Source organism: Galeopterus variegatus, unplaced genomic scaffold (assembly GCF_000696425.1).
Source record: "Galeopterus variegatus unplaced genomic scaffold, G_variegatus-3.0.2 Scaffold4888, whole genome shotgun sequence".
NCBI classification, from domain to species: Eukaryota; Metazoa; Chordata; class Mammalia; order Dermoptera; family Cynocephalidae; genus Galeopterus; species Galeopterus variegatus.
Genome location: NW_007730999.1, coordinates 111866 through 134912, shown reverse-complemented (window position 1 = coordinate 134912; position 23047 = coordinate 111866). Strand labels below are relative to the sequence as shown.

General features: G+C 38.7%; 1 protein-coding gene across 1 annotated transcript in view; it reads right to left on the bottom strand.

Moving 5' to 3' along the window:
• COL6A5 (collagen, type VI, alpha 5) overlaps window positions 1-23047 on the bottom strand; it is an 82299-nt gene that overhangs the window by 8817 nt on the left and 50435 nt on the right. Inside the window, exons 31-36 of the mRNA XM_008588538.1 lie at window positions 19221-19232; window positions 16759-17246; window positions 13376-13469; window positions 11983-12642; window positions 9328-9415; window positions 6928-7136 (exon numbers count right to left, since the gene is read on the bottom strand). Coding sequence (XP_008586760.1) covers window positions 6928-7136; window positions 9328-9415; window positions 11983-12642; window positions 13376-13469; window positions 16759-17246; window positions 19221-19232 — 1551 coding nt within the window. The remainder of the gene's footprint in view (window positions 1-6927; window positions 7137-9327; window positions 9416-11982; window positions 12643-13375; window positions 13470-16758; window positions 17247-19220; window positions 19233-23047) is intronic.

The window sequence follows — 23047 nt, the reverse complement described above, 5'->3', positions numbered from 1 at the left end:
CATCTGTAAATGGAATAATAACAATAATATTTTTTTTGGTCAAGATTCAATGAAATCATGTAGAGAAAGTGCTTACGTGGGGCCTGCCCATGGTTGCAGTCAGTATGCAGTACCTTCCTCAGTCACTATAAGTGCTCATGCACGGGTCAGTGCTCAGGTGAGATGGTGTGTGCAATGCTTTGAGAACTGTCCTGCATGGGATGAATATGGGCCCCCAAAGCATTCCATTTGCATTTTAAAATAAACTGAATACTTCCTGACTTGGATTAGGCATTTTTTTGTACACAGAGAATATACCTGTCAGACTACAAGTTTCTTGAAGACAGTATCTATGTCTAAGTCTTTTTATTTTTATTTTTAAATTTCCCTAACCCCTGAAAGAGTAGCTCAGGGCTTAACTCAGATCAGGAGCTAAATACATACTTGTATGTAAAAGGATGTCTAAATAATCATGGGAAAATTCATGTAAATGCTTAACAGAGTCTTTTCACATAGTAACTTCTCAATGAGGGCTGCCACCACCACCATCACGATCTCCACCATGACCACCAACACCACTGTCACCACCACAACACCCTCGTAATTTTGCCTCATCACCCCTGCCATCTCCACTGCCACTGCCATCACCATCACCTCCTCACCACCACCCTTCCCTCATGCTTCTACTCCATCCTTTACCATCTCCACCACCACCAACTTTATCTCTACCACCATCTCCACCATACTCTCTACCACAACCATCAGCAACAGCGGACTCCTTTACCACTATTGTCTTCACTACCACCATGACCAGCACCGACATCATCCCCACCACCACCACCATCACCCAAGTACTACTTGAAGTATCCAAATTTTATTCCATTAGAAAGGGGACCATATAGTGAATACAAAATATCAGAGTTAGAAAGAATGGGATCTAGGGTTCGATAGTAATATAGGGAGACTACAGTTAGCAAAGTACTGTGTATCTTTGAAAAGCTAGTCAAGATGATGTCGAATGTCCCTAACACAAAGAAGTGACAAATGTTTGAGGTGATAGATATGCTAAGCACCCTGATATCATTGCACACAGAATGAACGTACCCAAATATCATATTGTACTCCATAAATATATACAATTATCATGGGTCAATTAAGAAGAATAAATTTAAAAGAGAGCATAGAATAGAATAATGGTTACCAGAAGCAGGGAAAGGGGCGGGGGTGGGGGAGTGGGGGAAGGGTGGTCGACTGGGACAGAGTTACAAAGTTACAGTTAGACAGGAAGAGTAAGTTCTCCTGCTCTAGGGCGACAATAGCTAATAATATTGTATTGTATGTTTCAAGATAGCCAGAAAGGAGGATCTTGAATTTTATAACCACAAAGAAATGATAAATGTTTAGGTGACAGATATGCTAACTCTCCTAATTAGATCATTATACAACATACGCATGTATTGAAACAACAAAACGCACCTCATACGTATATACAATTAAAAAAAATAAAATTAACAAAAGAGCCACTTAGTTCATATTCTAGTATATTTTAATTTCTAAAGTTATATTTCAGTCCTGTGTGCATTTAGAGTGTACGTTTTAGATAGAAAATTTCATATAAAAGTCAATACATCACTAGTAGATATTTACATATTGTTATATAAAACTATACTTTATTTCTTGGGTGAAAAGCGCAGTAGAACATAATTTTAGTATATTTTATCTGTCAAAATTTTTTAAATAAAATTTATTCTTAACTCAGAAAAGTGGGGAGGACTACATGAAATAAAATGTCACCAGTTCTCTAGAACATTGCTTTATTAGTGGCAGCGAGTGATTGCGTGACATACAGAAGCAGCCTCTGTGTACATTTGAATTTAGATAACCCATACACACCAAACTCTCAGTTCACCTTGGTCTTTCCCACATGTAAAATCTTCAAGGAAGACAACCAAAACTATAATGACAGTATTTATAGGACATTCTCAAGCAAAAGTAAATGCAACAACCTCGATCTACAGTTTAAAATAAAGTAACAGGAGATAACTTATCCCCCAGAGATCACTAAGATGGTTGAGATTTCTTGAAGATTTCATGAAATATGTCATTAAAATTCAGACATGACCACGATTCTACTACTCCTCTCTTCTTTAGAAAGTGTACTGATAGGAAAGTAAAACATTCAGTGCTGTTCCATGGATGACTCAGAAGCCAACTCTGCTGCATTTAATTCCAGCACAGATTTAAATTTAGAGGAAGTAAAGATACATATTCAAGTTTAATATGACAGCAAAAATTAGAAGCGAGCTAAGTGTTCAAAAAGAGGTAAATGGATAAATACACTCAATCATTGAAAGGAACATTGTGAGGACATTTAGAAAAATCAGTGTGGTGCTTATAGCAATGTGGAAAATGTTATGACATAATGTTATGTGAAAAGCAGGATTTGCAGTTGAACAAATCTATATAAACCTATCTGCCCACGGGAAACAAAGAATGTATTCCACACTAAAAATACCTCAGCTGGCTAAATTGTTTAATTTGAGTCTTTGCATTCAAATTTTAATATGGTACGATAGTACTTTCAAAATTTTTAAGAATTAGCAGAATACTGGAAGTGTAATGAGGGAACAGCGGAAAGGATGTAGAGGTTGTGAGTCTCTATAGTGAGTATACTAGTTCCGTAATCTTGGGGGCATGAGGTTTCTTCTAAAACAGGGTTTGACAATCTGATGAACATTCTTTGTTGTGTGGGGCTGTCCTGTGCATTGTAGGATGTTTAGCAGCACCCCTGACCTCTATTCACTAGATGCCAGTAGCAGCATCCAGTTGTGACAGTAAAAAATGTCCCCAGACATTGCAATATGTCCCCTGGGGTGGGGTACGCAGAATCACCCGCAAGTGAGTTTGCACCAGGTGATTACTAAATACCCTTCCAGCTCTATTATTCTGTGATTGATTCAAAGTCAAAAGATATACGAGTATATTGGCTTTTTAAAGGATGATATCTAAATTAGAATAAGATTAAAGTTAGAAAAAAGAAAAAAGGAAAACAAAACCTACGCACGTTCCCTTGAGCACAACTCCAGCCTAGTCTGAAGGGGCAAGTGTTGCTTCTCAATTCTTAACGAATTCGTTGAAAAGAACATCAGTTGACGTTTTCCTAAGGCCTGGGGCTGCTTAACGCTTGGAGCAAGCCCTAGGTTGAGTTTGGGTTGATATTTAACATTTATTACAAATTATCCTGTCCTCCTTTAATCCTGAAAGTAGACTAGCTGTATCTTAAACATTGCTTAATACAGCATCTTTAATGAAAGTGCTAGGCTTGCCAGTGGGTCAACAGGTGCAATTTAATTAGAATTAAACTACCCGTTCTTTATTACATAATTCCAAAAACCAAAGTGCTTTCCACTGGTAAGTAATTAGGAGGGACTGCATTTTGCAAGAGATTTTTATAGTGCAGATGTTGTAGTCAAAATGCCTGCTAGTATCTCTAGATAGTCTCTACATATTTAGATCTTTAAAATATTGTTAGATAGATGGACGGATGGCTAGATGGATGTTCTTGAATGACTAAAATGAAATTATAACCCAGTTCACCTGGAACCCTTTGGAAACATGAATTCTCACTTCTTTACTGTGATACCAGATACCTAATTGCTTTCAGCTCCATTGAGAACACAAACCAAATTTGGCACACGAAAGTGCACTGATTCTCCAACTTCAGCCTACATCAGAATCACCTGTGCTGCTTGTTAAAACCCAGATTGCTGAGCGCCAGACCCAGAATTTCTGATTCATTAGGCCTGGGATGAGTGTTGAAAATCTGCATTCCTAACAAGTTCCCAGGATGCTGCTGGTAACCACACTTTGAGAACCCCTGGGACAGTTGACCTCAAACTTGAGGGCATACAAAAATTATTTGCGGTAGTTTATAAAACTTTCAGTTTTCTCCTTCACATTCACACCCCTAAATATGAAGCAGCTGTTCTGAGGAGGGTTTAGGAATCTGTGCTTACAATGGACTTCTAGGTAATTCTGATACAAGTATCCTTGGGATGCTTTCAGACATGGAGAGGGACAGGAAAAATGATGGAATTCCATATAAACTCAATTTAGATCAGAAAGAAGATTAGAAAGAAGCAGAGGGAGAGTCATAGGTCAGGAGACAGTGGCTGTGCTTCTTGTGAGAGGGTGGCACACAGCTCACTGCCAGCCCACAGGGCTCTGGGAACTATAAATTTCTTAGACAGTTAAGGTTCCTGACTTCCCCCAAGACTCTAAGTTCAAGGGCAGAAGGATCAGCCAACAACCATAAGAATCACTTTATAATGAGTAACAAACACAGCCTATGGAGGTGCTTATGAAAGTTATCAACCTTTTATTTGCACAAAACATCTGGAACTTATCAAAGCTCGCCTCTTAGCGACTGAATAAAATATTTGAACCACAGTTTACTCTTCAAAATGACAGCACATTATACAGAAGGTTCTAGGTAGTTTTTGGCAACTGGCTAAAGATGATTTAGAAAAAAAAAAAAAAAGGAATAGCACAAAGTCCCTAGAAAACACTCATGATCTGAGACTAAGATTTATTTTACAGATAAAATACATATACATTATCCTTAGGTCTGAGACACTGTCTTTTCCAGCTGTCCTAACCTGACATAACCCTCCATGGAGCTCCCAGCATACTTCAACCTGCTGCCGGGGAATTGGATGGGGTGGGATTTACATTTTTGTTCATGATAGAGCTGTGAACAATTATTTCTTCAGCCGAATTGGACCTTATGCTGGCTACAAGTATCTTGATTCTCAGACATCAAAAAGACCAAATGAAAAGGCCCCTCTTTTACTACAGTAATGATGGCTACAAAGATGACTTCCTTCCTTCCTTCCTTTTTCTGTCTTTTTTTTTTTCCTTCAAATATCCAGTCATACTTTTCTTTCCTGAAAAGTTTCATACTTTGAATTATTATACCTTGGAATGCTCACCTGTAACAAAGCTACCACAAATGACAATTGGATATTCTAACACTCTGCCAAAACTCCTTTTCTTCTTAAACCAAAACATAATAAATCTTTGTGTCTTGAGAACCATTGGAATTCCCGTGTTATTAAAATGAACACTCAAATTAATAACATCCATTAAAATAACAAATATTTCATTCTCTTCTTTAGGTTATGTCTACATGAGAATAAAAAATTGTTTTATTGTTGTTTTTCACTGTGGAGTTCTGAAAATTTGTGCATTCTAGATATGAGTCCTTGGTCAGATATGTAATATGCATGTCACATTCTTCCAATCTGTACCTTGTTTTTTATCCTCTTCATGAGGTCTTTCGCAGAGAAAAATTTTAATTTTGATGAAGTCCAGTTTATCAATTATTTTCATCTGTTTCATGCTTTTGGTATCAAATTTAAGAACACTTCACCAAGTTCTAAATCCTGAATGTTTTCTCCTATGCTTTCTTCTAAAAGATTTAGACTTTTACATTTAAATAGATGATCCACTTTTTTTTAAAGTATTTTTTCCTGTTTTTCAGATTGTGTAATTTCTATTGTTCTATCACATTTACTGATTTTTTTTTTATGTTTTCTTCTTTTTGTTGATGAGCCCATTGAGAGTTTTAATTTTTTCATTGTAATTTTCATTTATTAAATTTCCATTTGTTTCTTCTTTATATTTTCTATTTCTTTGCTGAGATTTTTCTATTTTTTATTTGTTTCAAGTGTGTAATTATTTGTTGAAGCATTTTTATAAGTGAAGCTGTAAAATCCTATCAGATAATTCTAATATCTATGTCATCTCAGTGCTGGCATTTACAGATTATCTTTTTTTCATTTATGATCTTCCTGGATCTTGGTATGATGAGTTACTTTATATTGAAAACTGGACATTGTGTATTATAAGACTTTGGATCTTGTTTAAAAAAATTGGTTTAACTGAAAGTCATTTTTAGTATAGTTTTCCTTGGGGCCATTCTCCCTTTTACTTTTGGAGGAAAGCATAGTATTTTGTTTAAATATTTCTGAAAGCTGAAAATAATATATTTCACTGTCTTTTTTCAAATTACCCTGGCATTTCTTCTATAAATATTCAGTGATGCAACAAAATGGTTCATTAATTATATAAGGTTGGGCTGGTGAAATCTGTCTTAATTAAATTGCAATGTTGCAAAATCTAAAGGGATGAAAGAAAAGCAATAAAAGTGAAGCCAGAAAAACAAACAAAAATTGTTTTAACTAAAAAAATACACGCTTGAGGGCCTTGATGCCATGTTACTACATATATCCAATTTTATTGCATCACTTCTTTTTTAAGCTAAGATGCCTTATTTTTCAAATAATGATTGACTTTTTTATTCTTAATTGCAGCTTCTACAATGGTAAGTTTAGCTGTTTAAAGACAAAGTTCAAGTATTTATATTTCAGAAATAGTTATTGGAACATAATGTTAAACCCAAGAAGAAGAAAATGTATCCAAGGAAGCTATGAAGAATGAACATTATAAAACAGTGGCAGAGTTTATGCTTTATCATTTCTGGGTATCTCAAAAATAAAACTTATACCTTTTCATATAATCACAAATTCCAGGGCACTGACCAGGCTTACTTTTAAAAGTGATTTTAATCCCTCCTTTGCTCTACTTTTCGCTATATTGCCTCCTTCTATATCATATTAACCTTCCAATTTGTCAGTTCTAGAGAAATCTTGTTTGATGAGACTATCAGGACATTTCTGAGAGCTTATATCAGTGACCTCCCTAGTAGGGCTTATCACCATTTACTTCTCCAATTTCAATAAAAGCAGAAATTGGAGCCACCATCTTGAGCTTGAAAAAAATAGTTGCTTTCGATACCAGTGTTAACATATTTGATTCTCTACTAGAGTTAAAAGATGAGGATCCAGGCTATTTAAAAATTTCCATCATAATTTTTCATTTCCTTACCAGAAATGAGATGTGCAATTTTCGCAGATTCCTGATTTTTTTCATAATTAGCCACTAATTTCTGTGGCTCAAATATTTGGCTTGGAATGTGAAGAAAATGGTCACTTTCACTGCCTTCCAACACAGAAGATGAGTGTCTCCCAGCTCTGAATTTCTGGCTGTTGAAGCTGTCGTCGCCTGAAGAAACCTCATGTAGGTCAGCAGCAAATCTAGAAGAAAAATAGGAAAATTTTAAGTGAGTTCAGGTGACTTTGGAGAATGCAAATAAAATGTTCCAACAATTTAATCTAGTTATTTAATTATTTCTTAAAATAGAAACAATTGGGTAGTAAAAAATCTTAATTCATCTCAATCAAATAAGATTCACTGAGATTCATCATACGTGTTATTTTTTAAAAACTCCAATAAATAAAGAAAAAAATCCATTTATCCTTCCTTTTCCCACATCTGCTTATGTAGCCTATGAATAAACCAAGTTTGATGTGTGCAGAGTTTTACATAAATGACAAGAAACTCAATCAGGTTATTTGGAACAAACTTACTATCTCTCAGATTGATAACCATCACCAGAGAAAATATTAAAAATCATCACTTAATTTACCAAGCACAGCTCTGAGAAGAAGAAAATATAAAACATATCCCATTGATCAGTGTCTCTTAAAATGGTGTCTGCGTTTATATTCTTAGCAGTTGAAGAGTTCTCTGTGATAATTTTGTGTCTGTATTTAGATGAAGATGGAAAACATATTCAATACAAGCTTATTCTCAGTAATGCAATTTCAGTGTCCGTGTTTGCGTTTGTGTTTGACATTGGTGTTGGGCACCCAGTAGTACTACTTTAACCATCGGGAGTTAATGAGGAAAGGAAAAAAAGCCAAATGTAATAATGAAGCACAAGCCAAATGACAACATAACACACTGTACGAAGGATAACTCTGCAGCAGTGGAGGTTAAGGTAAGCGATGAGGAACCAAGTCATCATGAAACAGAGCAGGCAAGCTGAACTCAGAGGTACCACTGCAGCATGCACCATATTTTACGTACCAATAGGTATCATAGTTTTGGTTTTCAGGGATTAGATTTTGGCAAGGCAGAATCATCCATTACATTAAATTGGTGCTGAAAATTTTTGTCTAAGTTTGTTTGGATTTGATGTATAAACTTGTTTTGGTTAAATAGCTGCATAAGAACTATAAAGCATATGGCATTTATAGCTAGATTTATGTTTGTACATGTTTAAATAACATTAAGATATTTTGTCTGCAGACCTATAAGAATTGGTTTTCCTTTCAATGAGTTTATGGCTTTTCAAAGTCAGGAAGCACTGCTTCATATGACATCAGTGCCATATCGTCCTTCTGAAGGTGCTGGCTGCTGGATACTTCCCTGCTACACTCCCAAGTAAATGACATCTAACACTAAGGAACATATACTTGCATGAGTCCTGGGGAGTTCCTTGTCTCGCCATTTTGCTTCTGGATGTATGTAAGAGGTCTTATCTGTTTGGAGATGCTCTTTTGCTTAATTGTGGTCTGCGAGATGGGGTAATTATGGGCCTAAATCTTGGCTTTCACAAGGCTGTAGTTGAAGATTCAAGCTGGGTGAAGTACACACAGAAAAGCAGAGAGCTTCCACAATGGGCATGCTCACTCTGCTTGAGGCTCAAGATTCACTCAGATTAATTATTTATATTTTTATTTAGGATCTAATATTAAGGAAAATTATTTACACATGCAATTATATTGTGGGGCCTTTTGTGCTATGTGTTGGCGATGAAATAATGAATCACATGCAGCCTCAGACTTTGGTGAGATAAGACATTGGGATACACTGTAATAAGTGCCTCAGCAGAGGTATAAAAATGGTACAGAAAAAGAGGGCTGTGGATTTTGACTGGGAGTACAGATCAACTTCTAAGACAGCTTCCAAACAGCTTCACCAGTCATGAAAGAAGGTAGGGGCTTCACTGGAAGGCACAGATTCCCAGGCAATGTGAGCAGAGACCCAGGGTGGGGTTGTGGGCGGGGGGAACCACATAGTTCACAGGAGGCAAACGAGACTCCAGAGCAGCCAGAACTCAGCGCCTCACAGGGGAGAGAAATGGGAAGTGAGGTTGAAGATAAAATGTGGGTTCTATTCTTGGATAAATTTCTATGTAGAAATTTCTGAGGAAACCACAAGTTTAAAGGCAAAATTGTAATAAAGCTCACAATGTTATAAAAACATAAAACCAGAAGACATGCCTGATATGTAGCTTCTGCTACAGAAAATGGAATACATGAAAGCCTTTACTTCAGAGACCTCATCAGCTCCCCCAACCTAATAACCTGACATCAGCCAGTTTATGCAGCCATCAGTCAATTAACAGTCACTTGTAAACGTAAGAGTTTTCCAACTCACTGGAGATAGCCATTTTGATTATCTTCTTCTAAATTGATGAGTCTACATGCTTTCTCCAGCATCGGTGGTGGGTACTGATTGAATCCTCCTATTGAGAGAACAAAGTTAGATTTTAAAGCTAGAAAGTCTGATTGCTATGTAAAGAGAATCCCAACAGGAATCCTGCTGAAGCAATAAATGTCACTAATGTATTTCAGCGAAATTTGGCTGGGGTAAAAACAGAAAATAGTAGCAACTAGAAATAGCATTCAAAACTTGATTTCAGGGTGTTTTCACAGCCAAAGAAATTACCAGGGTTATAACAACAGACCTCCTCAACTTGTCCATCTAGGGGTTAATTGTGACCCAGGAACACATGATTTCCACATGCTCAGGCTAACACAATCTAAGAGATATTCTGTTCTGATTCTCTACACATTTTTCATTCAGACTTATGCTACTGGATGAAATCATATCCAGTAGCACAAGTCTAAATAGCTTACAGGTTTAATAGTATGCCCCTGTATCATCTTCCAGATGTTGTTCTGTAAGTTGTGGAATATTGAGCAGTATATTATTTTTCCCCCTCATTTAGAAAAATGAATAGTTTTCAATTAAAGAGGCCTTTCACGATTGAATGATCCAAGACTGTATGCAAGTATCTCAGAGAATGTCTGTAGTTTTATAATAATCACATTTCTCTGATTCTAAGATGAGCATTTATATACATATATATATAAAATGAGAATATATCTTCTGGTCAATTGCATCTGACACTTGCTGTTGGCCAGGCAGGAATTGTGATGCAGTTGTCATTGCCTGTCCTGTGGGAAGAACAAACATGCCAGCACTAAAACTTGTAGAATTGGGGCCAGGAGTTTGGAAAAAATTCCTAGAAGTATCAGTAGAGGAGTCTTTTAACTCCTGCAAACCAAATGGTGTGGGAAAGCAGTGAATTAGATGTGTTTAACAGCATTGCTCAAGTGGGAGTCAAAAGTAAGCTAGCTCTACATAATTGTAAAGTCACTTAAGAGCTGGGCACCACCAGCTTTGAGTTAATTTGCAGTCTTTTTTAAATGCTACATTTTAGTCAATCTTGATGGCACAAAGAACAATACTGCATGGGAAAAGATGGATATCAATAACTCTTAGTAGCTCACAAGAGTCAAATTCTGAATGAGAAGAAGTGTTAGAAATGCCTTAACCAGTCTATTTTACATGTATTTCCTTATATTCAGGCACAGAAATGATATATGGAAATATATTAAAAAGCTCTTTCAATTACTATAAAATAAACAACTCTAACAGGAGAGCTGGTATCAAAATTTAATTGAAAGCTTTTTTTTCTTCCTTTTTACATCATAAATTTAGGAGCATCTTAAATTTAAAGAAACACAGTATTCCCAAGAGGGCAGTTATTGGATTCTCCGGTTGAATATGAGTCACAGGAGAAAGGTGGAGCTCTCCCTGCAAAGAAGAGTAAACTCTCAGGACATTATCACTGTGGTGGTGATGGCAGATTCCTTGAATACCAGGGAGGCTTTGGGATTGTTCCAGCAGAATCTGGCTCTGAATTTGTCAGATTCCCAGAAAGAGCAGGTTCAGCTCTAATTCTATGGGATCTTCTAGAGCAGGGGTTCTCAGCCTCAGTGCTATTGACATTTGGGGCTGAATTATTCTTTGGGGTGGGGTCTATATTGTGAATTGTAAGATGTTTAGCAGCACCCGTGGCTTCTGCCTAGTTGATGATAGTAGCACTCCCAAGTTGTGACAAACAAAAAATGTCTCCATACATTTCCAAATGTCGAAATGTTCCAAATTAGGGGGAAAATCATTCCTGGCTGAGAATGATTCCTCTAGAAGAGCAATTTGAGAGTTTTCTCAAACTCTTTATGGTAGATGACAAGATATTTTTATTTCTAATTCTTTGCAGATTGATACTTTTGGTCTAAATCCTATCAAGTTGCTTTCAACGTTGCTAGATCCTTACTCTCAATTTTTGTATTTATCTCTTCCCAGATCAATTTGTGGGCTGACTGGCACCCATACAATAGGTGACACTTTGTAGTGCATTGGCCTAGAACCATACTATTCAAAATGTGACCCATGAACCAGCAGCATTGACATCACTAGGGTGCCTGTTAGATGTGCAAAAATCTCAGGCTTCACACTAGACATACTGAATCAGAACCTAGATTTTAACAAGATTTCTAGGTGACGTGTAAGTTCACATTCTTTGGGAGGAGCACAAAACAGTGCCATCTTCACACCTGACACAGGGTAGACCAAGTTGGAAATAAATCAGGTGTAGCAGGTAAAACTTTTATTTAAATGCTCATTCTGGAGACTATCTAAAAGCTGTTAGAACTTCTTCAGGTTGAACAAGTGTAACTTAGGAGACCTTCAGTCACTGTACTTTTTAGTGCTGAGATTTTGGCGAAGAGACACTCTACCATGAAAAAGGTGTCACCATTTTATGACCAGGCCATCAACAGGGTATAACCAGGACATGTTCCACCCCTGCCCCATCTCACCTTCTAATTCATATATTTGGATTAGCTGTAGGCACAAAGATATGTTAGGTCAATATGTATGATATGTCACAATAGATATGTCAATACTATTAACAAGCACTAGCTTACTAAAACAAAGGAAAAGAACTAAATAATTACTTACGTCTGACTGAGTATATGAATGGCTTTAAGAACTTCACAATATAATCCAGATCTGGTTTATGCATTTTCCCAAGCTGTATCAGGTGGTGCTCAAGTGGGTGGCTGGCTAACTCTTCCATGTCATTCTTCTGTGTAGAGCCCAGAGAAATCACAAATATGACATAGCCTTGACACTTGGCCCTCAAAGCCATATTCTTCACAAATTCCTTTCTCTCATGATTTTCTCCAGCTGAGATTACAAAGATGACCTTGTGTTTTCTTAGGTTGGGTGTGCCTGAGAAGATATTTTCCATGGTCCACAGTAGGGCACGACCAATGGTGGCTTCTCCATCTAGCTGTTGAAGGGAAGTCTGGATGTGGTCCTTCATGAGGACTTGGTTGTCATAGGTTGTAAACTCAAACTCTGTTTTCACTGTACCAGTCTTTCTCCTGGAGCTACCCCAAGGAGAATAGCTCAACAAGGCAATCCTATCGCCAGAATCGGAGACTAAAGGGTTTGAAGCAATGTTGAAGTTATCAATCACTGAGCTCACCAAGGTTTTCATGGCCTTAAACTCATCATTTGCTATATTCCGAGAATTGTCTAAGAGGAAGGCTACATCCATGTTTGAATTCTCAGGTAAGAAAACCTCTTTAGCACAAGCATTTGGAAAACATTTATCTGAAAACACACAGAGAGACATATCCTTTGTTCAGTGTTGGCACAACACGACATCGTTGTTTGAGATCTTCTCCAAATAATTCAGTGACTAGTTACCAAGAATTAATAATCTAATAAATACCTCTTCAATCTTATATTACTTAAATTAATGAGGAGTTTTCAATGTTGCAATATTTCTGTGGCAACTAGCAGACAATTTGGGAAGGTCTTTGTTGAAAACGGATGTAGGTAGCATGTATACTTGAAGTCTACGAGTCATGTCCAGACTCATTTAGAAAATATTTTCAGTATTTTAGAGGCTTTTTTTTTCCTTTTTGTCTTTTTTACTGACTGGTAACGGGATCGCAACCCTCGGTGTTGTGCCCGCACCGCGCTCAGCCAGTGAGCGGGAACCGGTCTCCACATGGGATCCGAACCCTCGGCGGGAGCGCTGCCACGCTCTCAAGCGGTGCACTCTCCAGTGCGCCACTGGGCCGGCCCTTTAGAGGCTTTTGATACAAACTACCAAATTGTCTTCAGGAAAGGCTACATCATTTGGGATAATCTTCTGAACCAATTTTTACATTCTATGGAAACCCCCAAAATTAAAGAGATTGAAACTCTAACATATGGTGTTGGAAAACTGAAAATAAAGCCTACAGTCAAAAATAGAAATCTCTGATAAAGCTAGATCCAATAACTTACCCAGACGTCATTTAAGCTTTTCAGCACAGTAAATTCTCATTGGTCTTACCATAGCAAAGCGTACAGCGCTGAAGCCTTTCTAATGGTTCACCTTCCCCATCTGGAAGAACAGGAATCACCAGAAATGTTCCAGTGTTGTCAAACTGCATTGAAAAAGAAGTAGATGCTTGTATGCTCGTTTTCGTTAGTCATCACCAGCAAGCCATCGTGCACCCACTTTAAGGATTAGTTTGGAAAACACCCAACTGATCACTCTTACCTTCCATTATAGCTCTTTGCTCTGTTCAGTGCATCTTTTTCCACACATACACAATCCCCTTTTCATCCTAAACATAACTCCAAAAAGTATGTATAGAATAAGTATCAGCATCCCTATTTTATAATGAGAAAACTGCTACAAGATAACCTGACCAGATAAACTCACTGAGGCAAGTATTAAGATCTGTTATTTCCAAGCTAGCAATTTTGGACTGATTTTTTTTTATATGTATCTGATTATACACCAGCTGATTGTATACCACGTACCAGCTTCTGAAGTTGGGCCCTGCCGATTTTTAATTCACAACTTTCCTTTGGTCTGTCTAGGCAGTGATCCTAACTATTTCCATTCCACTATGTAGAAGAAGGATCATCCTTCAGATGTCAAGTGGAGCTTCCCAATCACAATTCCAATTAAAAATCTATTTCAAAAGGCAGTAGACAGAAGACACTAAGTTTATTCAAAATTCTTGGTAGTATGCTGCCTGAATTCATCCACTTCTTGATTACTTTTTTGTTTTAATACTCACTGAAATGGACAATATATAGCATTCATTCATTCATTCATTCAGTGAGTCAATAACTATTTATTGGGCTTTTGTAAGGCACCATGCAAGGCAGACACTTCTATTAAGTTGAAATAAATCTATCATTCCCAGGTGGTGGTGAGGGAATCTCTCAACCCACAAAGATGCTCATGCTTTTTCTTTCTCCCTCAGTAAATTAAAGGGTTAGAAAAGTCATACCCTCTGTTTTTCTGTAAAGTGCTGAGTGAGCATTCGAAAATATTTATAATCATTCCAATGTGGTGGTTAGAAAGTATTTACTACATTTCTACTCTCTACTTTTTATGAGATTGGATGTTTTGGGTGTTATTTTATATTTAACCTTGTTGATACCCCAGGTAAAGACTAAATGCTCGATTGGTAAACCCAGAAAGTTTATTCATAGGAGTAAACCGCATGCTCTTCGTTCATTCATTCATTCATTTGTTCAACAAATATTCATTGAATACCTACAAAGTTATAGGTACAGTTCTAGGTGCTGGGGATACAGAAATGAACAAAACAGATAAAACCTCTATCTTGCATTCTAGTGGGGAGAGATATACCACAAACACAATAAATAAGTAAATTAGTATGTTGGAAGGTAGTAATTTTTATAGAAAAAATGAAGCATGGTAATAAGGATGGGAAATGTTGGGATAACGTTGAAACAGAATCCATTGAGAAAGTAACATTTAAGCACATCTCAAAGGAGGAGACAGGGAAGGATTCATATGGGGGGGAGGAGATTTTCTGGCATAGGGAATAGTCAGGCCAAGGCTCTGGGGAAGCAGGGGTGTGCCTGGCTTGTTTGAGATCCGTGGGAGGACACTGTGCCTGGGATGGAGTGAGAGCAAGGGAAGTAGGGAGTGAGGTCAGAGAAATAATAAGAGGGTTTGGGGAGCAGATCATTTAGAGACTTGCAGGCTGTTGTAAAAACCTTAGCTTTAACGTTGAGAGAATTTAGAGTTTAGGGACATGGTCTAGAAGGCAGATACAAGTGTATACTATTGAGGGTATTGAAAACCATGAGTCTGGATGAGAGCGTCAAGAGATTGAGTATAGAGAGGAGGGCTAAGAAATGGGCTTGGGGCATTGCCAACATTTTGAGGTCAGGGAGATGAAGAGGAATCATAACACTAGACTGAGAAGGAGCAACTAATGAGGTAGGAGAAAACCCAGGAAATGGGGTACACTGAAAGTCAGTGAAAAGAAACATTTCTGAGAAAAGGGTGGGTCAACGATGTCTCATACTGCTAAGGAGTCCAGTGAGCTGAGGACAAGAATCAATCACTGGGTGCAGAAACTTGGAGATCTCTGGCAACCTTGACAGAGCAATTTCAGGGGAGTAGGAGGCACAAAAACATGACTAGGGCTAGTTCAAGAAAGAATGTGAGGAGAGGCGCTGGAGAAAGCAAATACAGACAACCCCCCCCCCCAAGGAGATTGCTGTACTGGGAGCCAAGAAATGGGGCAATAACTGAAATGAAAAATTGTTTTTTCCCCTGCTGATTGAAATGATTCAGGCTGAGGGGTTTAGCATAATCCTATCTGAGGATAAGGATTGAACTTGATGTCCTATTCAGATTTCTCCTATTCTAGAATTTGATGCAGCTCTCAAAGCTGAAATGTCACTTGTCTCCCCCAAGGAGCAAAATTAAGGAGGCAGAAAAATTTGGAAAGAAAAACTGAAAACCAAAGGACTTCAATTTCCTATAATCCTTTTTGTTGGGATTTGTTATGACTCTCTCTATGGTTCCTATTTCCAAAAAAATTCTTGGATATGTTAGGAACAGATTGATTTTCTCCATATTATAGAGAGATTCTTTTTCTCTCTACAGCAGAAATATGTGTATTTTTGTGGAAACAGACCTCTACAGTCTCTTGAACAACACGATGGCTTCACTCAACTTTGGAAAAATGTATTTCATGGATAATGTGAATATATTTAAAAGTCATAGAACAGTAGATGAAGAGGTTTTTAAGTCGTTTTTGGGGAAGAGGAGGAAGCATCAATCCCTTGAGAATCTGTGAGTCCAAAAGTGCTGGAACCTCTTTTGGGAAAAATGTCACATCAGATATTTTGCACAACTTTAGGGGTGCAAAGATCCCCCAGACTTCATCCATCACAGGTTAAGACCAGCTGTCCAATGAGATATGGGGAGCACATAAAAAATCTGAGAAACACCCAGAGGGCACAGTGCTGGTAGAGCACCACATTCATGGCCCTTTACATCAGACAGACCTGAGTTCGAATCTTGATGTAGCCACTTAGTAGCTGCACAAAACTGAATAAGTCACTAGGACCCTCTGGGCCTCAGTTTCCTCACTTTGAACATGAGAATAACAACTGCATCGCTTCAGAGGGTCATGAGAATGTATGAGAGTGTATGTAAAGCTGTAGGCAGAGAGTGCCTGGCATAAGCAGGAGCTGAGCAAATGTGGTTGCTATTATTATTGGCTGTCGTTATTAGGTATTGGATTTCATGAACAATGACCACAATACAGCTGTAAAAAATTGAAAAAAGGAACAAGAAGCCACATGTCTCCCCGAGTCCCCACCACTCCCACCCACCCCTCCCAATACCACTGTCTTAAAAATAAAGAAGTTGCCAAAGGAAATGCTTACCCCAAAAGCTTCATCAAGAAAAACTCTTTCATCAAAAGCAAAGACTGCCAGACTGATATCTAGGGCATTAAACTCCATGGTGGCCGTGAGGATGGATGACCTACTGTCTGCTCGCCCATTGCTGAAAAACACCGCAACTCTCCTCACATTGGCTCCTGCATATGTCCGCTTGAAAACATTGCGGGCCACAAACCTCATCGCATTACCAATGTCTTGAGCCTCTGTGGGAATTTGATAATTTACTTGGGAAAGAAGCTGGAGGAGTTGCTTCTTGTTACGGTAGTCGGACCAACGGATGCGATAGCTGGTGCCTGAATCATAGGAAACGACAGCAACTCTTGCTCCCACGGGACAATTATTTCCCCTGATAGTAAGGTCATTGACAATGGAAGTGATGATGTCCCTTGTTTCATTAAATCTCTGTTCTGTGATACCGGAGGACTGGTCCAAGGCAAATACCAGCTCTGTTGGATACACTGGACACTTTTCTACAAAAAAAAAAAAAAAAAAGCAAAAGTATTAAGTTATTTCAGTGAATCAAAACCTTTCCCACACACTTTATGCCAGTGAAGTTGGTCCACACCAAGGTGAAGCAAATGCTCGCCCAGCTCTAGAACTAGGGGCACCCATATGCAAAGGAAAGAAAAGCACCTGCTTTGTAAACATGAAGGTGTTATATAAATGTAGAGCATTAATAGGTGGCCATTCAGTGCTCAGACTTCACAGCCCACCACTAGTCTACTATTTAAAAGGAAATTGGTAGATTTTTAGCTGATGGAACTGTTCTGTATCCTGACTGGGGTAGTGGTTACATGAATCTATGCATACGATAAAACTGAATGCACAAAAAAGTGAATTTGACTGTAAATTTTAAGAAAATAATAAAAGCAAATAATAGTTGGTTGGGGATTTTGAAAATCTTCTGTCCTCAAAAATCTTAAAATGATCTATTAATGATAAAGGCAGTTGTAATTTTTCATCCACTTACACAACAAATATTTATTGAGTACCCACCATGTGAAACACACTGTGACATCCACTGTGAAATGTATGTACAGATGAACCAAGTGCAGGTCTGCCCTCAAAGACCTTGTATTGGAAGAATCATTACACTATCAGGTACAGAGTGATTATTATTCGTAATGAGGATTCAGAGGACAAAGAGGCTGTTTCCCAAGAGGGGGTATCTCAGGGGCTTCCTGAATGCTGGATTTTGTGAAGCCAGGAGGAAGGGAGCAGCATGAACCACAGAAGGTTTACCATAAGCTACTAGAAAAATGGGACTGTTTGCAATTCCCAACTCAATACGAATAGTCAAATGATGGCTGAACTTCAGGAATTTTGTACAAAATCTGCCCTATGTACCAAACCTAAATTTTCAATGTTCCTATTAAAGCCTGAACACAGAAAAGGAATTTCTTTTAAAAATAAACACCTCCATCTGCATTGGCTGTTCCACTATCCCCAATCTGGCTAAGTCCCAAAGCACGTTGAACTAAAAATATCCCATATCCCAACCAGTGTTCTTAGTAATAGAAATAGAAAAATGTTGACTTAGAGATGTGTTTTGAATCAAAGATTTTTACTGTGAAGGAATTTTAAAATGCAAAATCTGATAATGAACAATAGAATTTTTTAAAAATGAAGTATTCCTTATTTCTTAGCCCTATACTAAAAATTATTGGCAAAGTGGTTGAAAAGCATCTTCAAGACTGACCTATTATTTCAGGTTCTCCTGGTAGGTGGAACCAATTTCTACTTATTTTTATTCTCTCCCTCCCCAGTTCCCAGGAGGGTACCTGATACATCCAATCCAAACCCATGAAGGTTTACTGAACACTTACCACGTGCAAGGTATTTTTGGCAGAATTAAAGTGAATGGCTCCAAACTCTGGAATGAGCTCAAAGACCCTGAGGGTCTCCTTTAGCAGGCCTCTAGGAGACAAGGAGCTCTTGGAGTTGACATAACCACTGGCTTCAGTGGCTTTGTCCCAAGGGATCTAAGGTGCCATGCAGCACCGACTGCTCTGTACTCCTTAGGAAGACTGTCGACGTCCATGGCCAGAGTAAGGTTGTGACAGGTGTGAATGTGGGTCAGAGGAAGGAAAGGACATATCATACATCCAAGAAGCCAGTGTCAATGGATCAACACAGACAGAGCAACGGAATGTGGATCAATCACTGAATTCCCCAGCAACATGAGGGAATTCTACTCTATGAAGAAACTGAGTTCTAAACTGTGACAGGACCTAGAAAGGACAAGGTGTGAAGATGTTGGGAATCACCATTTTACAATCAGGTCAAAACCTGACATTGACAGTTACAGTCACAATCAAAAGACAGAAGAGCCTGCATCAGAGGAAGACATCCTTCCTCCCACGGGGGTAAGGGTTTCTTTCAAATTGGTCTTGTCACAACTCAGTAATTATTTCAGCAAGAAGCAGTGTGGTGAGAATACTCACCTTTCCAGCAAGCTATAAAAAGGAGAAAGAGAGAAGAGTCTGTTACATTTTTGAAACACAGACTAAAAATAATCCAAAAAACACAAAATTTCAACAAAGCTTAAGATTATATTTGACTCTTATGGCAAATGAGGATAATTTGTAAGGTACAGGAAGCCAAGGTTAAAGGATTGAGGGAGAAGTCCACAGAATTTTATTTATCTGTGAAATTTCCTGACCTTTTCCCCTTGTGAGCCAGGACCAACTGACTTTAGTAGGATTTTGGTTGAAACTGAAACACTGATCTCTTGTCTTAGAAGCAGAATAGTTGACCCTCTGATTGAACGGCAAGATAGCTGAAATTCAGTTTGTTCTGTTTCTTTTCTTTTCTTTTTTAAATTTTATTTTATTTTGTCAATGTGGTTGATTATCGTGGCCCATTACCAAAACCTTCCTCCCTCTTCCTGTCCCCCCTCCCTCCCAACAATGTCCTTTCTGTTCACTTTTCATATCAACTTCAAGGAATTGTAATTGTTATGTCTTCTCCCCCCCCCAGTTTATTTGTGTATTTATTTATTTATTTTTAGCTCCCACAAATAAGTGAGAACATGTGGTATTTCTCTTTCTGTGCCTGACTCGTTTCAGTTAATATGATTCTCTCTAGCTCCGTCCATGTTGCTGCAAATGGCAGTATTTCATTCTTTTTTATAGCTGAGTAGTATTTCCTTGTGTAGATATACCACATTGTCCATATCCACTCATCCAATGATGGACATTTGGGCTGGTTCCAACTCTTGGCTATTGTAAAGAGTGCTGCAATGAACATTGGAGAACAGGTATACTTTTGACTTGATGATTTCCATTCCTCTGGGTATATTCCAGCAGTGGGATAGCTGGGTCTTATGGCAGATCTATCTGCAATTGTTTGAGGAACCTCCATAACATTTTCCATAGAGGCTGCACCATTTTGCAGTCCCACCAACAATGTATGAGAGTTCCTTTTTCTACGTAACCTCACCAGCACTTATCATTCACAGTCTTTTGGATATTAGCCTATGTCATCATCCTATGCAGGAGAATGAAACTAGACCCATACCTCTCACCATATGCTAAAATCAACTCATAATAGATTAAAGAATTAAATATACACCCTGAAACAATAAAACTTCTTAAAGAAAACATAGGAGAAACAACTTCAGGAAGTAGGACTGGGCACAGACTTCATGAATACGGCCCTAAAAGCATGGGAAACCAAAGGAAAAATAAACAAATGAGATTATATCAAACTAAAAAGCTGCTGCACAGCAAGAGAAACAATTAACAGAGCTAAAAGACAACCAACAGAGTGGGAGAAAATATGTGCAAAATATACATCTGACAAAGGATTAATATCCAGAATATACAAGGAACTGAAACAACTTTACAACAAAAAAACAAGTAACCCAATTAAAAAATGGGCAAAACAGCTAAATAGGCATTTCTCAAAGGAGGATATACGAATGGCCAACAGACACATGAAAAAATGCTCAACATCACTCAGTCTTCAGGAAATCAAAACCACACTGAGATACCATCTGTTTTGTTTCTTTTCTGATAACCTTCTGAGGGTCATTCAGCAATGCAAGGCTAGAATATGGGGTCTAATTTTCTTCACTGATGAACACCTTGGAAACCGCTATTTTCCTGTAGAACCACAGAGGGATTTCCAAATGAACTTTGTCTTTGATTAAAATAAAAAATAAATAAGTAAATAAATAATAACACATAAAACCCTCCTCTGAGTGATCTCTGCATCCAGAGAGAGGAAGGGAAAAGCCCCCAAGGGGTTTCTTCTGAGCAAAACAGCATCTGGTTTCTCTAAGTGATTTACTCTGTAAACCTGAGACAAATCAGGGCAAGTGTTGGTAAATCTTTAAAAAACCACAGGCTGACAATTTCCATGTTCAGTTTATTCAATTCCTAGGAAGCAAATGAGTCATGACAATGTAGTAAAAGATTTTATGGACTTTGGCAACACACCAGCCTTCCATCCCACTTGCCCAGCACTGTGGCCTCCATCAACCCTGTTGATGTCTTTTCTTTGTCTTAATCCTGTGGTCACTGAGATGCTGACTGCCACCAGACAGCCAGACAACCCACAGCCTCCTCTGCATCTCAAGGCTTCAAACAGGTCCCCTCTTTCTGACTGAGCCCTCCAGGTATTCATTTTAAGCCCAGTTTCAAGGCTACTGGGTTTGAGGCTGGCAAAGCCGGGTGACTTTGGGGGAGACGACTTGACCTCTTTTATGGTATTTCCTTCTTTGTTTTTTTTTTTTTTAATTTACTTTTCTAAAAATCCACTTTATTTATGGCTTTCCCTCTAAAACTAATCATTTGAGCCCTCTTGTTCTGTTCTCAACCACCCCTGCCGTCTCCTTGTCCCCCCCTTATTTTATTCTCAGAGGAGGGTCTCAGCCACCAGCTCAGGACTCTGCCGCCATCCCTGTGTGGTAGAGAGCTGCTGCAGGACCGAAGCACAAGGAATGTTAGACAGGGCCTTGGTGATGTTATCTGCAAAGGGAGGCTGTTCGAATTAGCTCTAAAGACCTGTCTCCCAGAGCCTGATCTCCGGTCTGCATTCTGGAGTTCCATTCTATCCAATCAGCACCCTCTGTGGTCACAGAACCTGCTCACTCTTCCCTGACCCCCTAAATTACTGGATAACTCCTTTCATCCTTTCATTCAATGTTGGAAAACTTCTCCCTTCAAATCCCAAACGCTCTCAGGGGTGGTCCTCCTTCCCCGGCCCGTCCACCCACCCTTGGTCTTCCCAGGAAGACATCATTTGAGTTTGCCGAGGAGACTGGCAACACCTTGAGGGAGTGTGGTCACCACGCTCGTTTCCCCTGCAATGGCTCTGCTGCTTTTCGCTCCCTGGGCTCCTGGTCTCTAGTCCCCACCTGCTCCTGTGTGCTGAAGAGCCTTCCCACCTCCCCAGCAGTGTTTCTCACTATCCCGTCCTCTGAATCATCCCACCACTGGCTTCCTTCTTCTTGCCGTCTTTCAGGCTGCTCCTGTTCAGCAGGACTTCCCATTCTCTGAAATACCATTTTCTTGTACCTTGACCCCACTATTTTGCCAAGAGATCTTCCCGGGTTCATCCCTTGAGTTTCTATGTCTGACCCTCTAGCTTCACGTCCTTGGGAACCTCATCCACCCATGTGGTTTTAAGGGCTACCAGCCCTTGCGTGACTTTGACATCCGAGCCTCCTTCCCTGAGCCTGCACCTTGTCAGAGCCTATTTCATCGGCTGCCTGTTGATCATTTATTTCACTTAGGGTCTACACCACATGCCTCTACCTTGAAAATGTTTAAATGCCTCATCTTCAACAACCGATTTATCTCCCTTCACAACCCCCCATCTGCGTCCTCACTCACAGTCACACTAAGCCTCTCCCCCCCTGGCCTGGCAGTCATTTTAAACCTGTTTTTTGTTGTTCTCTCCCGCCACATAATTGCGATGACTACGTTTATCCAGTCTCCTTCAGAAGTCTCTGTGATTCCCCCTTTTACCTTCTCCTGACTGTGACTGTATAAGAACCACAATGGAAGCATAATGAAGAAAGATCAATTCACCTACGATTCTACCACCCTAACACGATCGACGGCTACATTTTTCTATTTTTGCTTCTAGTACTTGTTTATGTGTATATATATTTACCTATATGTAAAAATAATGAAGATTCAATTTAATTTTATGCTTTTTGATGCTCATATTTTTTTCATATTCTGATTGAGTCTTCATAAAAACTATATCTGCTTAATATTTTATGAGAAGACAATGCATCATAACCTAATTATTTTACAAG